At 39.9% G+C, this 18,667-nt stretch overlaps 1 protein-coding gene across 4 annotated transcripts; it reads right to left on the bottom strand.

The window, feature by feature from the left end:
- Positions 1-886: 886 nt before the first annotated feature.
- Positions 887-16,944, bottom strand: snx16 (sorting nexin 16). Of its 4 annotated transcripts, XR_012592255.1 has the most exons (10): positions 16,794-16,944; positions 13,741-14,270; positions 13,264-13,350; positions 9,742-9,890; positions 9,456-9,525; positions 5,680-5,816; positions 5,309-5,431; positions 4,046-4,088; positions 3,795-3,847; positions 1,616-1,752 (listed from the first exon to the last, which is right to left on the bottom strand). XR_012592255.1 is itself a non-coding variant. In XM_074622736.1 (9 exons), the coding sequence occupies exons 2-8, from the start codon at positions 14,116-14,118 to the stop codon at positions 4,070-4,072; spliced, it is 963 nt and encodes a 320-aa protein (XP_074478837.1). In that variant the 5' UTR covers positions 14,119-14,270; positions 16,794-16,944; the 3' UTR covers positions 887-1,752; positions 4,046-4,069. The 4 variants fall into 4 exon arrangements, 3 of the variants coding, with proteins under 3 accessions (XP_074478837.1, XP_074478838.1, XP_074478836.1); XM_074622736.1 differs by lacking the exon at positions 3,795-3,847 and having other exon boundaries at positions 887-1,752; XM_074622737.1 differs by lacking the exon at positions 3,795-3,847 and having other exon boundaries at positions 887-1,752; positions 4,051-4,088.
- Between the last annotated feature and the right edge of the window lie 1,723 nt (positions 16,945-18,667).

Genomic DNA, 18,667 nt, shown 5'->3' with positions numbered 1-18,667 from the left:
CCAGTTAGTTGATTAAATTCATTCATTCTGTTGGACCACCGCAGCCCCTAGACTGTGTCTTTAGCCCACTAACGTTAGCAACGCGAGCTAAGTGGTGTTATCTTGACGTTACTTGTTGCACCATGTTAGGCTAACGCTATGTTCTCAGGTTATTCCCAAACTCCAAGACATTGCTTTTAAGACTAACGTTACATAGAAAATAAACGTAAAAGTAGAAAATTGTACACTTCTTAGGACAGCTTGCATTCAAGCGAGCGCATATAGTAAAGAGTCGCCACCACAGTAATGGTGACTTGTTTACTTCCGGTATTTCCCTGGATCTGTGTATATCTTTAGATTGCAAATAGTTGTTTGCTGCTATATTAATACTCTGAATCCTGTATATAGAACCTTTAAAATCTTCAGCAGATAAAACCAAAACTATCTGTATGGCCACACGCCAGCAGGGGTAAGTAGAACATGTTTTGTTTTTTTGTAAAATAGTTGAACTGATCCTTTATTAATACCCACATTACAGTATCTAGGTAGACCTTGAGGAAAGGTGCTACAAGAGGTTTAATGTTGTAAATATTTATGGACTTCACTTAAATTGGCATAATCAATGTCTAAAAGCAAACTGATAGTGTACATTACATTCCTCAAAAAGCAACAATAGGCCATATTTCCTTGGCTCTGTCTCGGTAGAGCACAGTACAGATAGTATAAATCACGCATGGCACTAAAACATGAGGGAATCTAGGCTTTTAGATGCAAACTGAAGTTGAAGTTTCTTAAGATCTGTCTATAGCCTCAATGAGAGTGAATGGCAGTACAAAGCAATGACATGGAAGTTCCTGCAAACAAAGTTATCAATCCTCGGTGATACCCACCCGGTTACCAATGTGTATTCTAAGACATTTAATTTATCCAGACTTTTCTTTTTTTAATTTCTATAGCCACATGGGGGTGTTGTTTTTCTGGTTTGAGAGGAGGGCCTCTTGTCACAAGTAATGAGCAATAAGGCAATGTACATCTGCAGAAACTAATGAGATGATGGTTCGGGTTTTCTGTCGATTGTCACGGTCATCTTCAAGTTATTTATTTTTTTTTGGTCAAGAAGCCAAACTTTGGCTTTGTGACCGCAAGATCAAGTTGATCCAATCTAGCGGCTGCCGTACGAGGTTCAAAAGTGAACAAGGACGACTGAGAAATTCCAACACAGTTTAAGACAGATCCACTTAGGTTTTGACAAGTGTAGCCATGTAATTCAATATATAGTTCATATCTTGCACAAGTTGTACAAGGTCTTCAGAAATTCGTCTGTCTGGGCCAGAAAAAATATCCCATGACCCATCGTATAGGGGGATATATAAGTGAAACAGGCTGTTGCAATATAAATCTGTTCCCTTTTAATTCATACACAGATCTTGAGATAAAGGCTACTCCAGATCCATCTCCAAGACTGGAAGTTGAAACAGCGGTTACAATCTGGGAGGTGGAAAGGGGAAATGCAAGTTGTGGTGGGAGGAAGGAATGATAAAGATGATAAACAAACAAAGGGTATGAAATAGCGCTCAAACATAAGGACTGTGGAGTGGTCTAGTAGGGGAGGAGGAGATGGAGGAAAAGGAGAAGAGGAGGACCAGTGTTCATTGCTTTTGTTCCAGCTTCTGGTGGTAAAGCTGCGTGACCTGGATGACCGGAGGAGAGGTGCTGAGTGACGGCCCACACCAACAGGCAGAGGATCGCACTGGCTGGACCTCACACCTGCCACTAGAGAGAGGGAGGTCACAGCAGAGGAAACACATTCAGCATTTGACCCACTCAAATCAAATTATATGCAATGTGAGAGTTGTACACCTCAGACAACATAAAGCCACACAGACTGAGAGGATCCAAGAGGAAATGAACTGTAGAGGAGAGACAGCCTACTTGTGAGCCATCCTTGTGGAAGGAGAGACATACTGTAGGGAGATGTTATTAATGCCACAACACCAGCAAGTTACAGTTACAGTTCCACTGAAAACACAGCAGGAAGACAGGTTTTACTTCCGACTCTCTCCCATCTCACACTGCTTGACAAATAATGGAGAAAGGTATGTATACAGTATCAGAACTCCAAACAATTTGTGACTCACTTGTTGAATAAATTACTACCTGACATTCTTTTTTTAAGATTTATTGCTATAGATTATTTTGTCAGAGTAGTTTTCAAACTTTCAAACAGATGTTATAACCTGTTTTGCACAGGCTGATTTAAAGGCAGAATGAGTAGGATTTGTCGGTTGCGGTTTGTAAACAACGTTTACAGTTGGCCCCTCCTCCCTGGCTCAACGAGGGTTAGGGTGCTCGCCAGCGGGTGAAAGCCGACCCCACATTCACCCTCGTTCTGGAAAGAGCTTTGTTCGTTTGGCGTTTTGCCTCGCTATATTAATTTTTTCCGGCCCTGTGTGCATTTTTGTAGCTTCCTTTTGGATGTGCGCTTAATATCAGGCGCCTGGCCACTACGTTTATATGAAGGTCGATGCCCAGAAACATCCTGAACACAGCAAAATGAAAAGAAAAGAGAAAGTGCAGGCAGAGGGCAGGGTCTCAGTAGATACAGACATCGTCGCACACTTCTAGTGGGTCATAAGTTATGGCTGAGAGGGATTGTTTTTGTAGGTGTCTATACATTATTTTTTAGGAAAATCCTACTCATTCTGCCTTTAATAAAAGAGATTTCCCCTGTGTGTCAAGACACCAGATGGGGAGAGGAAGGAGGAAGACCTGAAATCCAACAACCTACAATGCCCACGTAGTGAGCACACATCACCATGTAACATAGAAGTGCTAACAGCGTGTGTTAGTCACATATGATGCAGGGGAGCAGTGTGGCACAGCCAAAAGGTTTACAGAGCACAGGACATTGCAATACAATGAATACACGTCACGGTTGGGGACAAATCATTTTCAGGACAATCAATTCAAAAACTGGGAATAATACTTCACTTCACTTGAGTGTCTTTTTGAAAATATATTTTGTGGCCTGCACCCCTATTCTTATAAATAACAAGAACCCTCAAGTTAAAAACACCTTTCTTTTAAGGTTTGTCTCTATTCAGCCGTCGTAGTTTAAAGGGAAAATTCTGCACCTTTTATGTGGATGTCCAATCAGTGTACATGGTAAATGTAGTCAATTGAAGCAATAAATTCCTCAGTGTTTGCAATAATGACCCGAGAAAGATGAAAATCTGTTGTTCTTCCTGCATCCAAGGCCGTCATTTGACGTGACAGTGACGTAGTTCTCCGGGTAGCTAGGGGGCACGCTCTAGATGCTGTTCAAAAACGGAACTACCTTGTTCTCTTTGCTTGTATTGCAAACTGTGAAAGTGGCATCCCAAAATATGAGTGCAGTCGATGTGATGGACGAGGATACATTTTACAGTGTATTTACTCGTATTTATTCGAGCCAGAGTATACGGCCGAAGAAATGCAGCGGACAGAGGCCGAGGCCGAGAGAGAGTGATAGGAACGTTTAAGGAGGAGAGTTTAAGTTTAGCGGTGAAGATACAGGGACAGCGTTGTCCCGGAAGCGTAACAGCCACTCTCCAGTAAATCTAATATTACCGATACCCAGCTCTATTTGATATCCACATAAAAGGTGCATAATTTTCCCTTTAAGGGCAAGGGACTATGTGTAAGAGAGGATAAGATCTTTTCCTGAATTGGTGCACTGGAAGTGAACTGACCCCAACCTCGAGAAACATCAGGACTACAGGCACATAAAAGATAGGTTTGTATTTTCTTCAAGTAAATCTTAATACAATACTCACATGTCATATGTACGGCCAGTATGGACAGGAGGGACAATAACAGCAACAATTAACTGCACAAATAGCATGTGAGAATTGTATTAAGACAAGACGTGAAAATAATAGGAACCTATGCTTTAACATCCTGATACCACATAACAGGACACCTCCATTATAGTTAACACTGGGATGCATGTTACTGAGAAGAAAAAATATGAAAAGTCAGTATGCCATAGTGTTTGCCTGCTGAGCTGGAATATAGTATGAAGTACCTCACATGTTATGGGGCTCTTTTTTCAGATTGGGGCAGCACTGCTGTGAAATGTGAGGGCAAAAAAACACAAGAAAGGAAGGGAAATCATTTTAAAAAAGCAAACAGGTGTGATTATGATGAAAATAATAATAATAGTAATCATAATCTGTAGTAATTGGGACTATTTTCTGGTAAGGACTAACAAATCAATGCAGATGATAGTTTGGGAAGACTGATAAATTAAAAGGAAATGTGATTAGTTTAGTGTTTTATTTTTAAAATGAGAGGTGAAACTTTTGTACAGTAATCTCAGATTAGATGACACCAGTTTGTGATAAGGTGCTGAAACATTACACAGTTGGGAGACAACAATTTGCCAATTTGTGTAAGCATGTATAGCATGTCCAACCAGAGCACAAGGTTTAAATGCATTAGCCTTCTTGTGCCAATTCCTCCTATATAATTTGATTAGATAGTAGAGCCGGAGGCAGGAAAAGTCCACTCTGCTCAGGGACTGTCAATCAAGTTCACAACAGTAGATAATCAATTAGCCAATGTCTTATTTACCCCAACTGAAGGGAAATCCAGGCCTTCAATTCCCCATACTTTACATTTGCATATGTGATCATATTTAGTAAGAAGCCTCCAGGTTTTATCTGCTCCTTTTTGCCATGTTACACAGCCTCCATCTGTTTCACATTAAGTGCTTCCAGTGGTTAATGGGGCCTAATCCCTTTACGCGCCTGAAAGGTTTAACTGGGAAACATCTTAGTGGAGTTTCATTAGCAGCAGCTTAGCGCCAAGAAAAACAAGTGCATAAGTAGAATTTGCCAGAAAATATACTGTGAAGGTGTAAAATGGAAGAAAACACACTTGAAACCTAACACGGCGATGTGTGTGAAACACATGTGAAAGTGATGGGCGGCCTTTGAAGACAGCTGTATTTGCATAAGCAAAGGTCACAGTGCATGGATGCTCCATAGGATGATTGATGCAGCATTCCACGTTCACCATTTAACCTTGCCCTTGACCCCTGGGCCACTCCCTAAAAATGTCAGAAAATTTACATTGGGCTCTATTTGCGTGGCAGAAGAACATCAAATAGGAAAATATCCATTGGTATCATTTGCTGTGTGTAAAATAGAGACAATTGTAGTATGGGGAGGTGAGATTTACTTGAGAAGGTGGCTGCATGAGTTGTGTGTGGTCTCTACATTTGTGGTGTGCATGTACTCCTACATCTTATTCACTACCGCGTATAGTGTTTGTTTGTGTCTTTTACCCAGTGTCGTCAGGCACATCCTGATCAGCCTCTGCAGCAGACGACTCCACATCTGCATCTGCGCTGCTCTCACTGCCCCGAGCTGACAGACCACACAGAGACTCTGGGCTCACACACTCACCACTGGCACAGAGAGAGACACACACAACCAGGTGGTTCGTATTGACCTAGTTACCACATTTAATGCTATTTGAGATCTTGCGTGTGGACCTCAATTACCACTGTCCTCTGCCTAAGAAGGAGCACATGGTGTGAACCGCATGTGACTTGCGTGTATGCAATTTTTAGTTTGTAATTTGTTACATGTGTGTCTAATCCTTATTCCCACATCTCGTATTGTATCTCTGTGTGTTTGTGCAACGTCTACTGACTTGATATGCTTCTCCAGTAGCAGGATGGCTTGCTCCCTCTCCTCCAGCCTCTTCTTCAGGGAGGTGATCTCCTTCTGCTTCTCTAGCAGCTCCTTCTGGAGACGATAGTTGCTCTCCTCCAGAGTCTCACAGAACGCCTGCAGGGAGGCAGCGAGAAAAATATTTGCAACAGAGGAGAAGACAGGGACAACTTCTCTGGATGCAGGAAACGTCAAGAAGTAAACCTAAGACCAGACCGTACATGAATCTCAAGCCATGTGTTAAATCTATGATTAAACTGTGGGGGTCCGCCTGAAACACTTCCAGGTCAAGAAGCAAGTGAGATGTGTTTATTGCCTGCTGAAATGAGAGTTCCTTCACGCGACATCAAGCTATTTTATATCCCTATAAAACGTAAGACTGGGTATCATTTTAAACGCTTAAATACAGTGCCCATATGGTTCCTGACTGAGGTATGGCAGTGACTTGAACATGATACTTCAATGCTTCTTAAAAGCCTCTGTGTTTAATCTAGTTAATTAACTTCAAACAGTGAGAATGAGAGAGGGAGAAAAATGGTGATTGGTCAGTCTTACAGTTTTTCTCAATTGTTTACACACAAATATTGGTACTTGACACACAATGACCACAACATGTAACTCATGCACCAACCCCCTGAACCAATTCTGCTAAACTACAAGCACAATTCCTGCTTTACACTCAAATTGCAGTTCTAAAACACACTTTTTTCAGAACACTACACACAATTCTCTGCATTTGGCCCAATTTTCATGAAGAAAATCTCGTTTTCACAAGGAACACACTGTCATTCAAAATTCTAAAGTCAATTGCCCTACTATGCACACTGACTCATCACATGGGCAAACACCTGTCACACAGTGTTACAATTAGCAATCAGAGCTTTAGCATAAAAGGGCAACAGGTGAGCTCTTCTGTTTTGGAGCAATGGATGCCAACATTGGAAACAGAGGCAGAGCCAGAGCCAGAGGAGTGAGAGTAAGAGGAGGAGGACGGGGAGGACGAGGACGAGGACGAGGACGAGGACGAGGACGAGGACGAGGACGAGGACGAGGAAGGCCAAGGACCGTAATCTCTGATGAGATCCGAGCCACTTTGGTTGACCATGTGGTCAACCATGGTCTAACAATGAGGGAGGCTGGGCAAAGAGTACAGCCAAATTTGAGCAGGTACACTGTAGCATCCATCATCCGGACTTTCCGAAATGAGAATAGGTAAGACATCTACTCTCACTAGAAAATTGCAGTACTGCATATCAATACAGTACTCAATGAGTACAGTAGTACAGTATTGCCTGTGGACTGTTCTGTAGGACTGTAAAAATAAAGTATGTTTCAAGTATTTGGGAAATGTATTCCTACACAGTATTTACAGTATTTTACTATTTGTATTGCAGAACTGAAAGATTACCAACACAAGGTGGTCGGGAACGTCTTCTGTCTCCTGAACAGGAAACTGAAATCATGAACATGGTCCTAGAAAATAACGCCATAACATTACGGCAAATACAAAGAAAAATAATAGAAAACAATGAGATATTTCAAAATATTGATAGGGTAAGCTTATCAACACTGGGCCGTGTCTTGCGCAGAAATAATTTGAGGATGAAGCAGGTCTACAGGGTGCCATTTGAACGCAATTCAGAAAGAGTCAAAGAATTGCGATATAACTATGTGCAAGTAAGTCCTATACAATCCCACAATTGATGCATACTCTCAACACTGCATAAATTATACATATTTCAGTATTGTAATCATAATGATTGTGCTTCACAATAGTGACCACTCCATGTCTGTTTCAGAAAGTCCTTGAGCTAGAGGTGGCTGCAGTGGAGCACCAGTTCATCTTCATTGATGAGGTTGGATTCAACCTCACAAAAAGACGAACGAGGGGAAGGAATATCATCGGCCAGCGTGCCATTGTTGAAGTCCCTGGCCAGCGCGGAGGGAACATCACAATGTGTGCAGCGATTACCCACCATGGCGTCATCCATCACCATGCTACCCTTGGCCCCTACAACACTGCCCATCTGATCAGATTCCTGGACACCCTACACAACACACTCATTCCACCAGATCAGATAGACGGCCCAGAGCAGCTCAGGTACGTTGTCATTTGGGACAACGTAAGTTTCCACCGGGCTGCTCTGGTTCGTAACTGGTTCACTGCCCACCCACGCTTTTTAGTTGTTTATCTCCCTCCATATTCTCCATTCCTCAATCCTATTGAGGAATTCTTTTCTGCCTGGAGATGGAAAGTGTATGACCGAAATCCACAAACGCGTATACCCCTTCTCCAAGCTATGGAAGACGCATGTGGAGATATAGCAGTTGATGCTTTTCATGGCTGGATTCGACATGCTAAGCGATATTTCCCCCGCTGCTTGGCCAGGGAAAACATTGCTTGTGATGTGGATGAGGTGCTGTGGCCAGACCGAAACAGAAGAGAGGATGCAGCATAGTTTTTTTTACTGTAACTGTATACAGTAAATTCTTCTGTTGTTTTGTATGTAGACCACTGTATGTGCAACTTTGTGTTGGTTGGGATGTACACTGTGTACATTGTTTTTGTGGGGAAAATAAAATATATTTGTTACCGTGTATTTGTGTGTTCTGAGTATAAAAACAATATTCTAAAATATTTTACAACACACTTATGTATGTACTGTCTGTAGTAAGTGTAACACTGAACAAAAAAAAGGCCTAAGTCATTATGATGAATGGAGAAGAAGTGTTTTCCATTCATCATAGTGTTTTACATTGAGCACATCAGTGTTCAACTGGTTCTTATAAATGTCTATTCATATGATGGTTTGTGTGTGTCATTTGAAAACAAAATACCATTTTGAGAAGAAATAACATTGTTTTGAATGTAAAGTTTCATTTTGCAGGAGAATTGAGGGGTTTTGCCCATTGTGTGTGTGTTTTTTGATTTGTGTGTAGAGTTTTGAGAGTATGAGGCATGCTTTCAGAAAATGTGTGTAAACAATCGAAAAAAACTGTAATAGCTCAGAAAGTGAAAACACTAGTGACAGCAGAAAGGGATATTGCAGCAAATTAAAATATATATAGGTCACTTTACAGGAGCTCTCAGCACCACTAAACATTTGTTTTACCTTTTTATTTCCCAAGCTTCCAACTTAATGTATTTTCCGGTCTTCTGAACTGCAGTTCTTTTTTTTGTTTGTTGTTTTTTTTAAACATCTGTAATCTAAATGGAAAAATGGTGGGAACTTTTGTTGCCCTGGTGCAGCAACAGCAGGCTTAGTAAATATCCCTCCAAGATTCTAAAGAAACATTTTGTGTTTACGTTAGTTACTTGACAATGTTTTCTATGCATCCTACTATGGATCAAACTTGGTCGGTTCTCAAGGATACTATATTAATGTTTAATACCCAGCCCTACTTAAATTACCTCTTTATAGAGTACCTACTTAGTTTCAGGGGCATACTTTCATTTTGGGCCATGCTCCAGCTCTGCTCCAACTAATTTTGTTTGAGGGCTTTAAACTAGCCACTAGACAGGTATTATGCAGTTCAGGAGCAGTGTTTCTGTGGGGTAGAGTAACTCACTTTGGCGTGGACTTTGAAACTTTGCAGACCTTTTACATGCACTACAAAACTATATAACACACTAAAAGAAAGGGAAAAAGCACAAAAGCATAACAGGTCCTCTTTAAAAGCCCTTGAAGTGACATGGATAGCAGCACAAACACAGTGCATGAGCACACATACTTTCACATGTATATGCACACTTACTCTGCTCTCCTCCAGACTATCAAAAGGCCCAGGTGGGTCATCCAGACACAGAAACTCTCTCACTGCCATGCTGTCAAGGAGAACAAATGGTGTGACATGAATGTATGTGCATGGTTGTTGTTTTTGAACAGACTACTGTGCTCAGTAACACACACAAAAAGAAAAGTAAATAAAAAGTAGGAATCATCAACTATCAAGTGACAACTTTGCAAAGCACATAGTTTACACAAAAACGCTGAATAATTCCATGTAAACATAAGAATCGCTGCATAATCATGTCACATACCAGTTGGCAATGTCCTTGTGTGCAACCAGGTTTTGCAAAAAGGCCTGTAGTCCCAACTGTCTGTCTTCCAGGAAGTCGGTGTCATAGTTGTCTTTGAACCACCGCTTAGGAGGCAGCGCGAGGCGGAAGCCTGGAAACATCTCCTTCAGCTAACACAAACAAACACAGACAGAGTAAGACATGAGTATCACATGGTCTCTCTCATACAGTTACAGTCGTCACAGTGAAAGAATAATATTCAGTGTTAGACAATATGAGGTTATTGAAATGCATGGACATAACGCAGAGACAAAAGTGGCAAAGACCAAGGGAAATAGTACATGCAATCCCTGAAGCAATCACACTCTACTTCTGCATTACATGCTCTGATCAAATAAGTAGTGAAGCAAGTCTGCAGTCCTCCAATCTGCATCCCTCACTAAATAACAACATTGTAAGGATGTCACAAATACACACATTCCATACAAACTTTAATTCTAAGGTCACAATTTCATTCATAATTTTTTCTTCATTAGCTCAGTTCGGCTAAAACAAGATTCAAGTTTCACGTTTCAAGTCTTTATTGACTAATGCACAACAATTGTCAAGAAGCAGCCGTTGGCAATGTTCTTAGTTCTCAGGCTTCCTCCAACAATGCTCATACAAATACTGTATGTATAGAAGGAAAGTAAAATATTAGAATCCAAGATATAATAATGCACAAGTTGTATAGAATATAAAATACATATGTATATCTGTAGTAGACAGGTGTTCCATAATTGCAAAATGAATAAACTTCTATTGTGTTGAAATAAGCTTCAAATATCTTCTTTCTTTCTTTCTTTCTTATGTCTGCTTATGTGTACTGGTGCGTTCATAGAGTTGTGTAAAGCAAGCCGCACTGTGCCGGTGCCGTACTGCTGTCAAGTAGAGCTTGACCGATGCATAGATCTGTGAAAAAACAGCTAATAGCAGCAAATAATATCAGCTTGGCAGATATTTTGCTACACGTACCACTCGGTGTGCCTCTACCACCGTTTTTTTCCCATTGAATGCATGAGTGAAGAGACGGTACTCAACAGCAAATAAGATGTACACAACGTTGCGTTTCAGTGTCTAACACAGGAGGAGGAGTTATCACATCTTTACACAAAAATATTAAAGAAAACTAGAATTACCGCCATGCGGTTGCATGCTTCTGGCAACTACTCAAGTTGCAGTTTACGTTCACGTCTGTCAAAAATGTCATCACTTCATCATTTTATCCTGTTAGACATTTCTGTGAAATTGTCATAATTAGCATATTAATTCTTGAGTTATGGCGAGGTGTGAGGTCACAGTGACCTTTGGCAACAAAATTCTAATCAGTTCATCCTTAAGTCCAAGTGGATGTTTGCGCCAGATGTAATGAAATTCCCTCCAAGCGTTCCGGAGATATCGCGTTTACAAGAACGGGACTGTTCCCACGGTCATGGGAGCTCAGAAAAAAAACATGCATTGCCTCTATTGATAACCTTCTGAAAGCACTGCTCAGTATTTATGTGGAATGTTTGACATGAAAACTCAAAGTTACTTGTCACAATATTATAAATTAACTCAATTCAAAAATGAGCAGTTTAATAAGAACTAGGGCTGTCCATTTACTCTGTACTGTAGTTAGTACTTTCAGTTCAAATTATTGTTGTGTGCATTTCAAGTGGAAAAACATGCCAAATGCCTTTGTTGCATAAACTTCTTGACCTGCCTCCTCTGTTCATTGTCCTGTGCGGACTGCCTCAACTGGAACCTTCAAAGTTAATCATGCCTATTCTCCATCTCTGCCTTTACTTCTCCTAACGTAAACATTGCTTGGTGATTTACTAAATCCTCAAAACAGATGTATATATGTTAAGACAAAGAGATTTTTCTTTGCATGTAGTCAGCGTTGAGAGATATTGTATTGATAACAGGCTCTGACGTAAGTTTGCTCAGCAGCAGGTGCTGCAGGTTGGTGTGCGAGCCATGTGTGTAAACATATGCTAAAGCAATGTTGGCTGAGATCCAAACTACTACTCATACTGTGCAATGCTTGCTGCCAGCCACACCGCTGACATGAGATCCTGCATGTTGAAAACCTTATCATGTGTTCCATGCCAGACAGCTGTCGTTTATCTTAATTACATGTGAATGTTTGGCTTTGTACGCAGAAGGCACATTCTCTTAAATAACTGTTTTGCAATACTTCTAGCTAATTGCACAAAAGAATATCATCCAAGTGTTTGTTCTTATGTGCCACATTGATTGATGCACCTGATGCTGAAACATTTGCAGCCAGTTAAATGTATGACCAATGAGGCCTCTACAACTACAGTGCATGCACGGAAAAATATGGACGTTTTTATTGGACTTTATTAGTTGTAAGCCACAGAAGACAATCCACAAATGTGTACCATGATCCACAAATATTTCATTATCCACAAAAATACATTGCTTCCTGACAGTTTGTGGGCCACGTGACATTTCTGACTTCCCTCCTGTTTGTTTGAAGACTTTTGTCCAATTGCCAGGCGGTTGTCTCCGGTTGTCTCCTGATCCGGATGCTGGATAGACTGGATAGATAGTTTTAGCCTTCTTCCAGTAGCCTACAGTGTGTTCTGTCAGCTCATGAGAGGAAATGGCGCCACCTTCTGGTGTAACTAGTAACTGCACCTCAATATGTGGATTTTTTTTCTACAGATCTGCTACGAATTGGACAAAAACACCCGAACAAATAGTGTTTACAGAGTAAGTTATTCGTATTTGCAAATTGCTCTGTATTTTTGTGGGTATGACTTTACAGGATACAAATAAACAATACATTTTTGTGGATAGTCAAAATATTTGTGTATCATGGTACACATTTGTGCATTGTCTTCTGTGGAATACAACTAGTCAAGTCCAATAAAAACTTCCAAAAAACCATCAAGCATAGCATGGACATTATAGCTGCCTCTATGGAAAAGCCACAGGAATGGAGGAAAGGATATCCACACCCCCCTCTCTGTCTCCCTCCTTGTTGAATGTAGGGTGTTCCCGTCTCCTATGTTTCCATTCTTCTTGCCTGGGGTTACTGTGTCTGAATTACTGCATTTCAGTAATAGATTTAATCAATATTTTACGAGCCTGTAAAAATGAGTTTTGCTTGTTTACTGCAGCTTTCTAACCATCATCTTTTTGTTGTAAGCTCTTTTTCTTCATACAGTATCATCACATGGCTTAATATTTTTCCCCTTTTGTGAACTGTGACAAAACTGTCCTTCCGAAACCACGAGAGACCTGTTCCCCTAGTTGGCTCGGGCCTGTTGGCCATTTGGGAACAGAGGGCTCCTTTGTGTAGCTCTGATCACATCCACCGTGCACTCAAAAACAAAAGAAAGCATGCTGAAAGCAATACTTTGATGGCCAAAAACAGTGTCTGCAAACAGATGATCACAGAATAAAAAATCAGATAGGAGTGAGATTTGGGACTGCACATACTTTTACCACAAACGTGCATACGTACATACAACACACACCCAAACACACCTTGTCGTTGATTCTGGAGAAGTCTGTGTACCTTCGAAACACAACCCAGCTCTCATCTGGAGTCTTCCTGACCAGGACCTTAAACACCTGCAGCAGAGATAAGACAACACACACAATCTCAAAGCCTAGTTTATGACTGCAAAGGTATAAGAGTTGTTGTCTTTTGCTAAGTGCTTTTAGATGATTTGTAGCCAATTAATAAATGTCTGTGTGCTAAGTAAATGTTGACATTAGACTCTAGTATGCATCATGCTGTATGCTTGTCCTCAGTGAGCATGTGTGTCCCCTTTGTTAAAGTGTAGTCCTGTCACTATAACTCTAGGCAAACTGATAAATAGGTTACATGCTGCCAACCTACATGTCAATACAGGCTCAATAATGTAGCATTTTAAACTCAGAGCACTTAGCTCAGCTTAGCTTAGTTGTGCCACAAGTTCAAAAAGGTTGTCATGATAAGCGGATTCTCTGGTTTCATACCGTGAACTTGGCCCTCTCCTCCATGACCTCATACCCCAGCACAGTGGGGGTAATAGGCCTCTCCTCACTGTGCTGGCTCCCAGAAGGATCAGATATAGAGTGGGGACAGCTAGAGTACTCTATGGAGGGCTCCAGAGTCCCGTTCACCCTGGCTCGTGTCACAGGGCTCTGGGGGGGTGGTGGTGTCCTGCTCCGGCTGCCTCTGTCCATGCAGCGGGAGTGGCGCCGAGGACCTAATCCTCTTCCATGGTCCTCCCCAGCAGAGGCGCTGGAGACGCTGCCTAGTGATGAAGCTCGCTGTGGCCGCCTGAGCTTGCTGCTACCTCCCGTCAAGGCTCTGTCCAACGGCATAGGGACAGGCACAAAGGGTGATGCCATCTTCCTGAGCTGTGTTCTCCTGCCCCGCCACCGCAGTAGTCAACAAGGTTCTTCACGCCGACACTGACCTTGCCTTGCTTCAGTGGTGCTGTGTGATGATGAAGTGAAGCAGTAATGCTCACCCTGAGTGGCTGACAAAGACTCTGAGCACCCTGTACAAAAAAAGAAAAGAATAATTATTGTTCATTGTATTTATCATGATCAAAACTATAAGCTTCCCTAAATTAAGGCTGCAAAAATGGGATCCTCAGATTTCTTACACCAATGGAGCAGAATCTGCCAGAAAGCATTATCCTGAAACAAGGGTACCAGACTGTGAGGGCAGATGAATTATTGACATGAGCCACATGTCATTTATAATTTAAGGATTTGTGCATTATGTGTAAAATTCATGATGGAAAAAGCCTGTGAAGATCTGTAGATAATTAGTGTGTCAGGTCATCTTGTCGATTGATTAGCTTTTATCCATTAGTTCCAATAGAAGCCAGAGTCATCCCAGCGAATGCTGCAAAAAGCAACGAGCCATGATGCTTTGGTTTCAGATAAAGGAAAAGGAACCTGCATGTTGGTTTTCATGGAAAAGCAGGGCCTGATAATTGGTTTCTGCTCAGACTGGCAGACTGTCAGCTGTCAAACCTGTTTGCATTAATTCAGCATCGATGAACAGACTTAAAAACAACTTTTTCCCAACTGCCATAAACCTCCTGAACTCTGACGTCTCCTCTGTCTGAGTTGAACACATGCAATGTAAATGTGCAATAACACGTTGGTCACTGTTGCAATGTAAATACTGTAAATCTACTGTTACGGATATGTGCAATAACATGCTGATCACTCTGTGCAATAATTATATGATGCTGTGCAATACTTATATAATTATCTGACGGACACTTTGTGCTATAATCTGGCAAAACTGTCATCTCATCAATATGCATATTGTATTTTTATATTTTATATTGTACTATCTTTAATATTTTTTATATTTATATTGCACTATCTCTTTTTTTATTGTATTATCTTTTCATTAGCACCTATGGGATTGTCACAATCTAATTTCGTTGTACTACACAATGACAATAAAGGGCTTGAATCTTGAATCTTGATGGAGCTTAGAGGGGGCCAACCCTGTGCCTCTGTATGATTACCAAAATTACAAGCTAGTCATTAGGTGTATAGGATGTTGATACATATTTCAAAGTCATATCAAGGAGGACAAAAGAAGAAAGACAGATTTCAACAATGCAGAGGAGGATGAACTGGAAGGAGTTAACAAACTAATGATGTTTACTGCTCATGCTGCTCACTCAATTCAATTCAATTCAATTCAATTTGCTTTATTGGCATGACTGTCATATTAATATTGCCAAAGCTTCAATTCAATAGTAAATAAAAATAAAAAAAAGAACAAAATAAAAACAAAAACATACATATACATATATATACACAATTCATTAAGCAAATTACAATATATAGATATTTAAAAAGAACATGCATGCAGTGGAAGAAAACAATAAAGAAGTAATTAATGTTTGGTGTGTCAATAAAACAAACAAACAAATAAAAAACTATAAATAACAATATATTGCAATATCAAAAGATAAATATAAAAAAACAAAAAAACATGAAGTAGAGGAGTAAATAAAAAGCAGAGTGTGAGTTACATCTATCATGTGTTGTTGTTGTTGTCTCTCAGGCTGTGACACTCACTGACATATCCTGCAGCTTCTATTCACTCATGACAGTCTGCAGCTACTGATGACTAAAGAGCCAGCATAACAACAAAACACTGACTGCCACATATCCGCCTTTAACAAACGTTATACTACTAAGTCACATGTTTAAAACCAAACGGCTAATGGTGTAGCCAGCTGTTTGGTAGGCGAGGTTAGCATGCGAGCTAACCTGCCTGATGTCCTTGTACTGAACAGTGAGAACTACATTAACAAAATGTGGTAGTTAATGTAACTGTATGTATGTAATAATAATAATGTAGTAAATACTGAATATAGGAAGTAACCTCCACAAAAACAGCCTAATGTCATAGTGACTACAACAGCTGCAGCTAACGTTAGCTAGCTGAGTTACAGCTGCTTACTGTTCTCACCAGTCCAAACAAAGTATGCTTTTCTGAAATTATGTCAAAATTACAGCTTTTTATAATAATATATTCATGCCGAATAGAGTATCAATACCTGATAGTTAGTCAAAAGTCTTCTTCTGTTTTCTTTTCCGGTATTTTGCCAATAATAAATAAGGCAACGCTAAATAGACACATTTTTGTATGGAGTTTGGTGTGTCCTCCACACTACTGAGAGAGCCTGGGCTCACGTTACCTTCACGTTAGCTAGCTTAGTTACAGCTGATCACTATTCTCACCAGTCCAAACAAAGTATGCTTACTGGCATTTTGTCAAAATTACAGCTTTTTATAATATTATATCCATGCCGAATGGAGTATCAATCCCCAATAGTTTGTCAAAAGTCTTCTTCTGTTTTTTTCCCGGTATTTTGCCAATAATACATAAGGCAACGCTAAATAGACACATTTTTGTACGGAGTTTGGTTTGTCCTCCACACCACTGAGAGATACAAGGCTATCACGTTACCTTCACGTTAGCTAGTGAGCTAGGACGGACAAAGCCAACATGACGCATGATGACAACGACTTTCTCTTACCAGGAGGCCAGTTTCCGTCCTCTTCAGAGAATGATGTTATTATACACATAAAGCCCGCTGTGTGATTGTCTTGTTGCTGTTAATCCGCTGCTCTGTCTCCTCCTCTGTCTTCATGTTAGGTCGGTTCAACTCAGACCACCACAGATGCAGTGCTGCAACACAGCCAGATGAGGGCGCTGCAGCACACATCAGATATTGAACCTGAACCGCACTGTACTGTACTGTACTGTACAGCAGCCAAAAAGTAGTTGTAACTTGCACAACATGCAGTGTTAGTTATTGTCACCTTCATTCTTTAAAAAAAAAAAATTTAAAAGAAGTTGATTTAACCTTTAGATCAGAGGTCAGCAACCTTTACTATCAAAAGAGCCATTTTAGGCAAGAAAAAAACCAAAAACAAATCTGTCTGGAGCCACAAAACATTTGTAGTGAGGTAGGGGCCACAGGGATCTCCACGGAGATTTCAAGAATAAAGTCATAATATTACCAGAATAAAGTCATAACTTTCCGAGAAAAAAGTCGCAATATAACCAGAATGAAGTCATAACTTTACGAGAAAAAAAGAAGATAACTTGTAAAATTACTTCTACTATACTAATATACATATATTTACTAATATTATGACTTTATTCTCATAATATTTCGACTTTTTTTCTCATATTATCATTACTTTATTCTCAAAATCTCAGATTTATTTTATTTTCCTCAATGTGGCCCTAATACTCCGTCGTACCATAGACCTACAACAATGATAAATAAAAATGAAAATGTAAAAAAAAAAAAAGTTATTCATTTCCACAAGATCCCTGTTCATCCCTACAATTCATCTTTTACATTTTTCAGCTGAATACATCATAAAAATCTCTCAAAGGAAAGTTAAAACATATAAATGTGTCTACTAATATTAGAATCTGTTGTTATCTAACGGCAACAGTATTGGCAGTATAGGAAGCAGTGAATCTCAAACTAAATCATGTATCATGGAAGATTAGGTTGTGCAGATCATTCTAACCAAATGTGCATTATGATTTCCCTGGTTAGCACATGTTTAACCCCATCCTCCTTCTGTAGCCATAGTTACTGTAACATTTTGAAACAAAAAACTTTGCATTGATGCATCTCTAATTTGACAAAATGCAAACAGCACAAACTTTCTGCATGCAAATACAAAATATTCAAATCCTATTATTATTATATTTTACGAGCCACAGGACATTAGCGACCAAACATTATATGACAGATAAATACATTTGAAATTCGATATTTAAAGTCATTTGCAAATGTCTTTAATTCTCTTATAAGAAACTGCACCTGAAAAAAATTACCCACAGATCTTTGTCATTAATGCCAAAAAATGTCCCACTTTAGTCCGCATCTCAAATTCACTTTACCTTTCCAGAACAACAAAGAACAATTTGAACAATATTCTGTGATTCCACAACATCAGCATCTGCATTGATAACAGACCTTATAAGCTCTGTTAAAATGGATGTGTTTTAAATTAGTTATATAAACCAGTGGTTCCCAGCCGTTTTCCTTAAAGGACCCCTTTTCTACCATTGAGTGAACTGACGACCCCATATTTTATGGATATTTCATATTTTATTCGATGCATAACAATAAGAGAACAGAACAGCTGATGAACTGTACAATTAACCTAAATAGTAAACGCAATAACTGCAGGAAGTCTGTGTAAAACGAGCGATTTAATGAATTTTGAGCAGATTATTTCTTGTGATTATTGCATCAGAGATGAGTTTTCCTGTTAATGTTTATTAACTTTTAATACAATTTTCTATTTTCTACAATCATTTCTACTTTCAACAATCATACATATCCCGTGACACTTGGCCATTGTTCTATTAGCTATTCGG

This window comes from Sebastes fasciatus, chromosome 21 (assembly GCF_043250625.1).
Source record: "Sebastes fasciatus isolate fSebFas1 chromosome 21, fSebFas1.pri, whole genome shotgun sequence".
Classification (NCBI taxonomy): Eukaryota; Metazoa; Chordata; class Actinopteri; order Perciformes; family Sebastidae; genus Sebastes; species Sebastes fasciatus.
The sequence above is the reverse complement of the archived record's forward strand: the minus strand, read 5'-3'. Positions and strand labels throughout refer to the sequence as shown.

Bases quoted from the DNA above. Each gene is read 5' to 3' on its own strand.
- snx16 (XM_074622735.1), bottom strand. From the start codon at position 14,118: ATGGCATCACCCTTTGTGCCTGTCCCTATGCCGTTGGACAGAGCCTTG. The intron at 13,351-13,740 runs GTATGAAACCAG...TCTCTGCTGCAG, and splicing joins AGGAGAGGGCCAAGTTCACG to GTGTTTAAGGTCCTGGTCAG. The intron at 5,817-9,455 runs GTAAGTGTGCAT...GCCTCCCTGCAG, and splicing joins ATAGTCTGGAGGAGAGCAGA to GCGTTCTGTGAGACTCTGGA.